The sequence below is a fragment of the Coloeus monedula genome (assembly GCF_965178545.1).
Source record: "Coloeus monedula genome assembly, chromosome: 17".
Classification (NCBI taxonomy): Eukaryota; Metazoa; Chordata; class Aves; order Passeriformes; family Corvidae; genus Coloeus; species Coloeus monedula.
The window spans coordinates 15,341,175-15,352,314 of NC_138797.1; the positions used below are offsets into that span (position 1 = coordinate 15,341,175).

The 11,140-nt window shown below is 46.0% G+C and overlaps 1 protein-coding gene across 2 annotated transcripts in view; it reads left to right on the plus strand.

Moving 5' to 3' along the window:
- The window catches only part of NFATC2 (nuclear factor of activated T cells 2), a gene marked incomplete at both ends in the record, with an annotated part of 72,574 nt that extends 61,980 nt beyond the window's left edge, over positions 1-10,594 (plus strand). The window contains one exon of one of the 2 annotated variants that reach the window (XM_082292575.1): positions 10,539-10,594. In XM_082292575.1, the coding sequence (XP_082148701.1) occupies positions 10,539-10,594 (56 nt within the window). Of the gene's footprint in view, positions 1-6,569; positions 6,633-10,538 lie in introns of those variants that run through there. The other variant, XM_082292576.1, reaches the window with a different exon arrangement.
- Between the last annotated feature and the right edge of the window lie 546 nt (positions 10,595-11,140).

Sequence of the window (11,140 nt, forward strand, 5' to 3'; positions counted from 1 at the left end):
TGGTGTTCCCAGCGCTCGTTCCGTCCATCTGTGCGGGAGGAGTTGGGCCCAGCCTGTGCCACATCCTGAGAGGTGACGTGTGCTTGTCTCTGGGTGTATTTGACGTTTGAAACGTGGCTGGATGTCTGACCCCAGTGATGCAGTTGAGAGTGAGCCACCCAAGTGCCTTTAGGAGTCTGGCCTTGCAGCAGGTACCCGGTGGCTCCGTGTGGTTCCCCTGCGCTGTGTGTGAGCCGGGGCATTTCGCTCTGTTGGCAGCCACTCTCCTTCCAGCACTGCTCACAGGGACTGCTGGGGATCTTGGCCTTCGCCCTTGCTGCTGCTGTGTGTTCCAGCTGTCTGTGGCTGGTTCCCCACTGCAGGACAAACAGTATTCCCATTGAATCCACGATGTGGCTGCAGGCACGGCCTGCCAACTGCTGCTGAATGTGTGCTGTGCTCCGATGAGATCATATCGAACGTAAGCAAGTTTTATCTTTATTTTAGGCAAGAGGGTGTTTTATCCTTGTGGTTCCAGAGCTGCCGTTGTTAGGTTGGAATTCTCCCAGGAAGTGTAGCAGTGCAAAGTAATAGGTTCAATATGAGCCACAGACACAGAGCTCTGAGCTGGCTGTGCAGGCTTGTGTTTAAAGGAGAACGTGGTTGCACAGCTGGTGAGAACTTGGGAGAGATCAGGATGGGCTTGCCAGGTATCCCAGACTTTGCAGCGTGCCCATGGGACACTGCCCTGAGCACAGGATTCACCTCCTGCCTGGGTTGCGTGGGGTCACACACAGCTCCCAGACCTCACAGCTGGAAAACTGGGGATGGCTCATCGTTAAATCCTGGGAAGGATTCCCTGAGGCAATCTCTTTGGGTGGTGGTTCCTACATCTTGATCTGGAATTGGGATGGGAGATCTGGAAATAATTGAGGGCTAATTTCTGAGCAAATGTAGGGTTATTGCTGTTGTGATGAAGTTGGGAATTGCCCAACCTCAATAGTATGGGCTGCACTTCAGCTAAAGGTGAACCTCCACTGGGCATGGAGGAGTTCATTCTGTTTCTGGTAATTGATATCCCTTCTTTTCTCTTCTCTTTTGTCTTTTTTCTTCTCTTTCATCTTTCTTCTCTCTCCTCTCTTCTTCTCTCTTCACATTGAGCACAAAAGTTTTCTCGTTCATGCCATTGACTCAGATTGAAAGTTTGAAGTCTCTGGGTGATGCAGATAACATTTTTCTTGTTCTCTCAAGCTGTTTACTGTCAGATGTTCCTGGCCTTCTTGAGGCAAGATGTAAAACTGGTTACAGTACCTGCTCCCCGTGGTCTTTTGCACTCCTTTTTCCAGTTATCCATGTCTCTTATAATTAGGTCTGTCTCGTGGTCTCTTATTTATACATACACCCTGTAGTATTATATAGTATTTTTATTAGTACATTATTTTATGTTAGAAACCCCAGCACTCTGATGTGGCAGACACTGCATTGATTCCAAAGTTAAAAAAAGCAGTTCCTCCCTCAAAGGAGTTCCAGACAAAGTGCAAAATAAGAGCAAACAGCTGGATGTGGGCAGACACACAGTATCTTGTATGTGGCACCTCCTTGACATTATTAGATGTGAATTGTAACACTCTGTCAATAACCAGTTAAATATTTAATGGTCTGGATCCTTTCCAGCTGACTTGGGAGGAGCAACTGCAGCCCCAAAGTGCTGGACTCCCATTGCCAGGACCTGCAGAGCTGGTGCCCATCTCTGCCCATGGCCTTGGAGGCAATTCCTGAAGGGGGGGAAGAATCTTCCCCCAAATTTGCTGAAGGATGTGGAGGCATGATAGAAAAACAGTCCGTGTGTTAAAGCAGTTTTGTGTGCTCCTCTGCTCAGTGTGGTGCCCACTGCCCGTAGTCCTGAAAATCAGCCACAGGGAAACAAATGCCTTGTGCAGGCTGGCTGGACTGGGGCTGCTTGGGAAAGCAGAGTAGTTGCAAGCAGAGGGAGATTTGCGTGTCTGGGCCAGAGGGGAGCTGGGTTTGCTTGGCAGAATTGCTCTCAGGCCACTTGTGCATCTTCCCTCTTACCTTGGGACAGGGATTTTCTGCTGTTTTCTCCCGAGAAGCAGGCTCAGGATTCAGTTCAGACATATGAGGAGGGAAACCTGGTTTGTGGAGAGGCCAGGGTTCTGCAGGAGTCCACAGGCCCTTCAGAGGGGATGTTGCAGAGTGAAGACACAGCACAAGATAAGATGCCAGAGAATTAGAGCCAGTGAATAGTTTTATGGATTAATAGACATAAGCACAAGAGCTCAAGGGAGGGAAACAGATTCCATTATTGACTGTTCATCCCCTGCAAAACTGCCTAGAGGGAAGGCTAATATGGTTTGTTTTCCCTTAATTAAATATTTGTTAAATGGTTTGTTTCCCCCTCAATTAAATATTTGTTCTGGCTGTTCCTTTGTGACAGAAATAAAAAAGCAGCAGCATCGCCTATCTTGTACTTTCAGCTAATCCTGACCATGCTGTAACTGTTCCTCTGTCCTACCCCCAATTATTTCCTGTAAAAAATAGCTTTCTCACATCCATGCTCTTCTCTCTCTGTTTTTCAGTCGCTTTGCTGAATGACTCATCCTGCCCCAGTAAACAGGTTAAATCTAGGAGAATGATGAAGCTGCACAGTGTCATGTGGACAAATAGAGCTGTTGCTCATGTGCTTTCCCTGCAGTTGCTGTTTTAGAGGTGTTGTGGTATCCAATACCAGTTTCATCAGCTTTTAAACCATGAGGTGCTGCTGGAGGGAAGAGTCATTACCAGCCTCCTTTGGTTTTGCTGGTTTTGAGCTAAAAGAAATATGTCTTAATACCAAATGGCACTGCTTATCTCAGCAGTTTTGGATCAAATTTGTAAGGTCCAAACCATGCACAATAAACCAGACACAAGCACAATTCACCCTTGTGCCTTGCAGCAGCAGCAACAGAGTTAAATCAAGAGTTAGCAGTGAGAAAATGAGGACTCTTGCCTTGTGTTTCTTAAGCTTCAGTCCATCAGCCTAATATTTCTGGATTGGTTTAGCCAAGTAATGTGGTTTATAAAATGAACTCCATCCCCTTCTGGTATAAGTTTTTGTGTATTTATTTATTATGTGCTCATTCTACTTGGAATATTTTACTTGGTCTCGTTGCATGTAAACTAAAGCTGAATACAAACTTCATCTTTTCTCAGTAACTCACTAACTATCAACTAGAGAGAGCCAACTCCATGACTCAGACACGTGTCCCTTCCCTTGCAGTTGCAGCCAAAACTCTCTGGCATCAGAGTGCTGCAGAATGAAAGTCATATCTAAATATATGTGAGCAGAAAGAAAGTCAGTTAAAAAAAGACTTTGTTATGGAAAGCTACTACAAACCAAATCCACGGTGGCCTGGAGTTCCTCATCACACCCAGGCTGATCTAGTTTTCCACTTTCAAGGTACTCTTCCCAGAGCAGCTGCTGACACTCGTGGAGGAGCTGCACAAAGCCAGCTCAGCTCGTTGCAGTCCCTTTCTGCCTCCTGTGTGGTGACTAAACAGACTTAAAGGGTTTATCTGATAAAGCACAGGATATTTATCATCATCCTAGCAAACAATAATACAAGAGCTTTTGTTTCATACTCATGTAGTTCTGGCAGTGCCAGCATTGATACTCAGAGCCTTGGTCAGGTAACCTGGGAAGGAGGTGGGCAGTGCCTGGCCCCAGGTGCCACCCTGAGCACCATCCTTGGGTTTGGTTTCAGTGTCTGCAGTGCTCTGGACTGGGCAGGAAAAGGGTGCAGAGAATGAGATTTAAAGAAACACCCCGGTTTGCTGGGGTGCCTCTCCCAACTCTGCTCCAAGGGCTGCCCACAGGGATTTGCTGAAGCCTGGTGGGGCAGGAGGAAAAGGGCATTAAATTGTTCCTGAAGGTGCCCTTTCTTCCTCCAGTTCACCTGTAGGCAGGGCTTGCACCTGTCTTAGAATCCTCTGATGAAAAAGGTGATGACTAAATACTGAAATCCATCAAGCAAACAGGAAAACATACTCCAGAGCAAAAATTGCTCTTTGTCTTTGCTGTTGCAGTCAACAGCCCAGGATGAGAAAGCCCAGGTGTGCCCTGCAAATATCACACAATTTCCTGGTTCATGGGAAAGGTGCCTCGAAAACTTGACTCATTGATTCCCAGTAGATTCAAACAGGGGTCAAATGGATTAAATAACTGAAAGCACCACAAAAGGCACCCAGTCTTAGAACTCTTCCCTTCAGCTCACTTTAGGGCAACCTTTGGCAGGAGAATGTGTCATCTGTGGTGCAATTCTCCTAGTGCCTGAGTGAGCTCAGCACCTCATGGTGCTGTGAGATCTAAAGGATCTGAAGTCCTACCTCAGGACTTTAAAACATCCCTGTAGGGACTCTTGGGAATGCTTGCTCTCTGCTACATCCACACACGTAGCACAGTGGATTTACTGTAGGGTGTAGCTCGTTCTGTGGAGGTCATCATCCTCTCAGGCTGTTTTCTCTTAGCTAAGCACGGATTATTTGAGTTCCATGAGTGTGACCTCACAGACTTTGTGCATTTTTCAGCCCAAAGCAGATCTGTAACAGGTCCAGTCCTTCAGGGATACTTTGGCCAGGGCCATATGGCAGGAAGATGACAGAGGTCCAAGCCCTGGACTCCCCCCATTCCCCTCTAGGTCACGCTTTTTCCTGCCAGTTTTGAGGCAGTTGTTTTGTAGTGGCTGTTGATCTTTTCTGGAAGTACATTGACAATAATGAAAGTGCTTAGAGAATCCTTAGCACTTCTGAGGTGGTGTCACAGACAGATTTGTGTTTTGAGTACTTCCTTCCTGCCAGTTTTGATCTACAATGTGTTTAGGGCATTGAATTTTTTTTAGCAGAAATGCTATCTTTATTTTCTGCTCTTTTCTTGCAGGCACACCCAGCTTCCTGTTACACATTTTGGGTAGGACAGTACCAGAGATACCAACTGTTTGATTTTTGCACCTCACTCTGGCATTGTACTGAAATATAGGGGAAGGATATTTAAATGTCATGAGTGCAATCCAGATCCTGTAAATCCAGAGCAGCTCAGATACTGATTTCAGTTGGGAAGGGCTTTAGCCAAAAATATGCATTTTATTTAGATTCTGGTTTCCATCAGATATCTTTATTATGTTGCTAAATTCATGGAAAGATGCCAATGGGTTTGGAGTCTACTGATAACTCTTACAGCAAAAATGCATCCTGGGACTTGAGTTGCCACTTAGTTTGAGGTCAGCAACTTCTTCCAAGAGTTTGCTTAATTAGTGGAGATGAGCTGATTGCTGTTGGGCTGGAAGGTGTTGAAGAGGTTCATAGTTCACGCAGACTCCACAGGCTGCAAGCAGGACAAGGCAGAAAAGTTGCAGGGTGCACCTCTTGGCATTATTTCGGTGAGGAGGAAACCCTGGGTTTGATACGTAATTAAAGCTTTACAGCTGAGAACATCTCAGTAGTTTTACATCCCCATTTTCCAGAAAAAAGCCTTTAATTGCTGATGATTTATTAAACAACCCCACAGACTCCCAGTACTTCTCCCCTGCACAGTTTGCTGGGTTTGGGCTCCTTGTGCCCGCTGCACCCAAACTGGTATTTCCCAGTCAATGAGTTGCTGTGCTCTCGTGTGCAAAAGCTGATTTTCCAGGATGCAGAATATAAAATAGGCTGTGTACTGAGTGGGAGGTTCCAGGGTATGATACGTGGCTGCACAATCCTTGGGAGCCAAGTAAAATACTTATTTTCTATATATAGTCACCTGAAATCCAGCAGCAAAAACACTTCTGAATCTTGCACTCAAAACTCAGTTTTTTAAGAAGCACTTTTTGCTCCTTAATATTGCAGTTCTTTTTTCTCATTTCCACATGGTTTTGCAGAAGTGCCAAATGCTTTCACTGTGAATTCTAAAGAAATCTAAAATATTAAGAAATTAGAAAAATAAAGGCAGAAAATTTTAAATACTGCCTTTTTCCTGAGAAAAATAATTCACCTTACTTGTGTGTGAAGCAAAGACTGTAACTTTCATCATTTGTTTGGCCAGATCTTTCCTGTTCTGTACAATTAAGGCAAAGTCTGATTTTGACAGCCACTGTGGTTGGATCTCTCAATTAAAAGGGACTGACTTTGGATCTGCCATAAATGTGTTGGATCTTATTTGAGCACTGAGGTGACGATAGAAGTGAATTTTGCAAAAGGCAGTGACAAGTCTTTGACCTGACTCAGAAGTTGCAGGGACCTCCTGTGCCTTTGGAGTCTCAGATCAAATTATGAGCGTTTCACGTTTTGTCACCAATTTAGGAGTGTAAGGTTTTGAATATTCATTTTTAGATAATATCAGTCGAGAAAAGAGGTGAAAAAAAGTAAAATCTAGTGCTGGATCTGTGCAGAAACAGAAAGGTCAGTGGTTAAGTTCTGCCTTGTGTGTTGTATATGCTAAAATGTCCTTTTATTAAATTAACCCAGAAAGAGTAGCTGAAAACTGTAACACTTGGCCCTGCAACATAGGTCAAAGGTTACCTTTTTTTCTCAAAAATGGTTTTGCAAATCTTTTTCAGAGCTGATAGATACACACCTTAGCTGGATACAAAACATTATATGAAAAAGAATGACTGTGATCTTTGATCCAAGCAATCAAAAAGAAAGGTAATTGGTATTTTTCTGCCTTTTCTCCAGCTGTGTGTTTCTCTTAACCTTTATTTATTTATTTTTTCAATTAAAAAGTCATGCCCCTTTTTATTTGGCTTAGAGGGTTTAAAATATTTGATTTTATTTAATGTAATTTTTTTTTCATTCTTTTTCTTCCCCACTTGTGTAGCACAGAGCTGTCCCGAGGTAGCTGGGGCCTGGTGGGCAGGGAAGGAGAGGTGGGGCTGTGCATGCTGGGCTGAAGCATCCCATCCTTCCCAGGCAGCTCAGGACCGTGCTGTGCCTGCCCAGCAAACCCAGGGCCAGCTTAGCTTTCCTCCCCAGCCCCTGGTGCTCCATCAGTTCCTGCCCATGGGTTTGCTTTGCATGGCACAGTTCCTCGTGGGCACAGCAGGACACGGAATATTGCAGGGAGGAGCCACTGGGGCTGAGCTTTTCCTTCTCTGAGGGCACACTCACTGCTGTAGGATCCTCAGAGGGTCACTGCCACGGGTGTGGGGCTGTGGCAGCACCCACAGCATCCCTGTTGTCCCGGGGGATGTGTGGGATGGCACAGGCAGAGCTGTCCTGGCCGTGTGTGCAGAGGGTGTGCAGGTGGCACCCTCTGGGGTGGCACTGCCAGCTCAGACAGGGGCTCCTTCTGTCTCTGGACTGCTTGGGACAAACCCAGTGTCACCCCACGGGAGCACACTCCACATTTCCAGCTGAGAGGATGTGAGGGAGTCTTGACTGTCTGTGGGGCCTGGAGCCCGGGGCAGACTGCCCATCAGGGGGACACAGACTCCCCCCATAATTCCAGCAGCCTCTGGGTCACTTCCCTGGGGATCTCCAAGGGCCACTGTCCCACTCCTACGACAGCAGGATGTGACAGAGGACACGCTGAAGGGGTTCAGGCCCAACCAGGCATTTCCTTGGCCTGGATGGCTGATGGCAGCTGTATTTCAGTATCTTCTTTTATGATTTAATCTTTCATTATCTCTGCATATGTGCTCGTGGCCCCATTTAATCAGTTCTCTCTCATTAACGGATCAATAGCAGTGTGCTCCGGAGCAGTCAGTGCCAGGCACCTTAAATAACAATGTTTTATTTATTAATCACATAATCTTCATTTCCTCTCAGCTAGAAATGAGCAAATAATGACAACCGATACTAGAGATACATTTTAATCATGATACCAATAAAAGCTGCGAGTTCGGAAGAGTGAGTTCAGCACATGCTCTCGGCTTCCTCTGAGGTTTAGACAGGGCTCAGCTTGCTGATTCTGTTCAACCTTCTGGTGAAACCCAGGTCTCCTGGGTTACACCTGGATCTGGGTCCACGTGCTCCCAAATCTGGAGCAGATCCCCAAAGATGTGTGATTTCACTAGGCTTGGTCTGGAGGTGATTTCAAGCTGGGAGAGCCATCCTCGCCTTGGGATCCATTCCTGTTAATTTACATATTCCCATATTTAGGGACTCTGGTTGTAGATCAGGACTTTGAGTGCTGGGACAAGCCCTGACACACATTAGTGATGCCCAGCTTAACCTGCACCTAACACTCCCCTCACCACTTGTATTTACCTGAAGTTTGGGGTGACTGTGGGACATTCAGGCCAGCTGATAACAGGGAGCTCTTGTCATTCAGGTGCTTACAAAAAAACCCCAATTTTCCCCAATTTTTCTTGGCAGGGAGCGATCTCAGGTGTACCTGTCTGTGGGGTTAATGCTTCAGACTGTTCCCCTGCAGCTTTTTAGCCCTATTCAGGCTGCAGCCCCCTGTAACCTCAGCCCACAGAACCCACTGCTGACCTCACACGAGGGAAAGTGAAGTTTGCAGGCTGAGTCAGCACTTCACCACAGCATCCAACCTGCCCAGAGCCAGCCCCGGGCAGGGAGCACCCAAATCTGGACCCCTCCAAGCCTCTTCAGTGAACTCCATTGAATTATCTGCTCATGTTTCACTTCATATTTAACCCTTCCTAGATGCAGATGACTGTTGGCTCTGATATTTCCATGACTGTATTAGATAAAAGGAAGCTCATCTACGGTATTTTCGGTGCGCTGGCAGCCCAAACAAATGTGTCAATAAATAAATTGCCTGCAGCCTCTGCCCACTTGTTTCTCGAAAGGAAATGACCCTGTAAGAATGAGTGCCCACTTCTTTTACCTCACTGCTATTTTTAGCTGAGGCTGTGAAAAGTTTCCATTGAAGACCTGCTCCTGTCATTTCCTGGGTAGAGCAAACAGGAAGCTCTGAGAGAGCGGGAGGAGGTTCTGGCCTCAGGCTGGACCAACCTCCCCTCCCTCTGGCTGCTCCCTTGCACTGCAGAGCAGCACACAGAGAGCACCCCCGTGGGATTTGTTTGCCACAGTTCGCCCCAAAGCCCGCAGGTGACAGTGGCAGGTAGGATGCTGTGCAGCAGGAGAGGGCAGGAGTTCTGCTTTGCTTGCCCACATCATCTCCAGGAGGCACCAGTCTGGTTGAAACCAGGCAGTTCCCAGCAGGAATTAGAAAGAGCTACACCATGGGCTGTTAATGGTGGGATTTTTGAGCGTGGAGTTCCTGGAGTACAGCCCCCCACAGCCAGTAACAACATGGGGCTTTGAAAAAACACAGATTTTACTTTCTCAGAGACAAATTCCCAGCATGCAAAGAGGAGGGAGATTTCAAACCATGAATCATAACTATTAAAAACTAATTCAAGTGTTCCCCTTCTCAGAGACTTGCCAGAGATTGGGCAGAAGATTTTTTTAGAAAAGGGGGTAGTGGTGAAATACTGTGTTAATTAATACTATGTTAATTCGTGGTTTTCATAAACATTTTTTAGAGATGGGATAGAGTATAGAGGAGTCTTACAGCTGCAAACCTGAGGATTAATCAGTCTTGGGTGAGGGTCTGCTTTGGTTTGAGTTAGTTGCTGTTTCAGCCCTCAAATATCAAAATCATTTAGATCTGGGGTCTGAAACTGAGAAAAATTGGCTTTCAGGTTGTAAGGCAACTTTGTCAAAGTATCTAAACAGTTTCCACACTATGATGAATACAGCACCAAGGAGCTGCAGGTGAAATGGAGCCCCCAAAAAGGCAGTTCTAGATGCTCAGGGTTTAGGTCTCTCCTAATTAAAGTTCAGAGATTTCTGCACTTAAATTCCAGAGAGAGAATTGTTCCAGGAGGTGCCAAAGGGTGCTTTAGGCAAGTGAGTTTGAAAAGTTGCCAGGAGACATTGGCTTTTGTAAAGGAAGTGATTTTGTTCTGACTTTTTAAACAGACAGCAAAGTTCTTCAGTGTCTTCTCTTGAGCTTTATTAAGAAGCCTGTCCCAGCCTCTCACATGGAAGTTGTTTGTGCTACAGTCTGCAAACAAATGATAATAAAAATGTAAAGCAGGTAGAGCCTAGAGTGGGATTAAAAACCCAAACATAAGCCACCCAAATGCAAACTTTTTCACCTGAATTGCAGTCTGTGTTTTCATCACTGTCCACTGTATTTCCTCCAAACCTGGCCTTTTTCTCTTCAAAAGATTCTTCCTTCGGCCTAGTGAAAATGTGAAAATTCTTAGACACTTAGAGATGTTTCTTTCTTTTTTCCCTGGGGTAAGGGCAGTGTCTGTGACAGAGGGAGGTGTGTGTGTGAGGGATGTGACAGGTCCTGGGCACGTGCTGCAGCCTCTATGTGTTTTATGGCACTTGAAGCACGGTGAAACCCCCTCTCTCCACTCCTTCCCCCTTGCCTTCCTAAAAGGTGTAGTCTGGGCAAACAGAACTATTTAGGTTTTAATAAAATTAAGTTATGAATGCAGAGGGGATGTTTTCAGCTTGACTGCCCAAGGATTGCTTTTACTTTTTACTTGTCGTGATGTTGGAAGTGCTCTAATGTTTCCTCCTCTTTCTTTATTTCCCAGTTAATGAAATTATCAGGAAGGAATTTTCTGGACTCCCTGCCAGAAATCAGACATAGAAGAAGAGATTTGTGAGACAGCTTTTACTGAATCCTTCCATAAGTGACCTCTTAGATCCTTCCAGTGCCCCTGCAACCTCCAGCTTCCTTTGCACTTCATCTCCAGGCAGCGACTCAGTGTGAGGAACAATGAATTGGCACCAAGTGACAGCCTTGACTGAGCAACTCGCCACCTCTGTCTGTAAACACCACGAAGGACACCCTTCCTTTCATCCAGAGATCACATTGTTCTCCTGGAACAGAGCATCTGTCTGAGGAAACACTTCAAGCCTGCTGCAAACCATCTGTCTGTGCATCCATCCTTCGCAGGGAGACAGGACCTGTCCCCTGAGCAGGGCACAGAGCCTGGGGGTGGACACTGGGGGTGGGGAAAGGGGAACAAAGAGTAATATATTCCATGAAAGAGTAACACCGTCCTGCAGGTCACTAACAATGATTTGTCCTCCAGGTTTCAAAGCCCTCCTGAGAAATTTTATTATTGTAGGAAACTGACCCAAGCTCGCTCAGCCTTCATCCAGTCTGGGATCAAAAGCCAGTTTTCTCTGA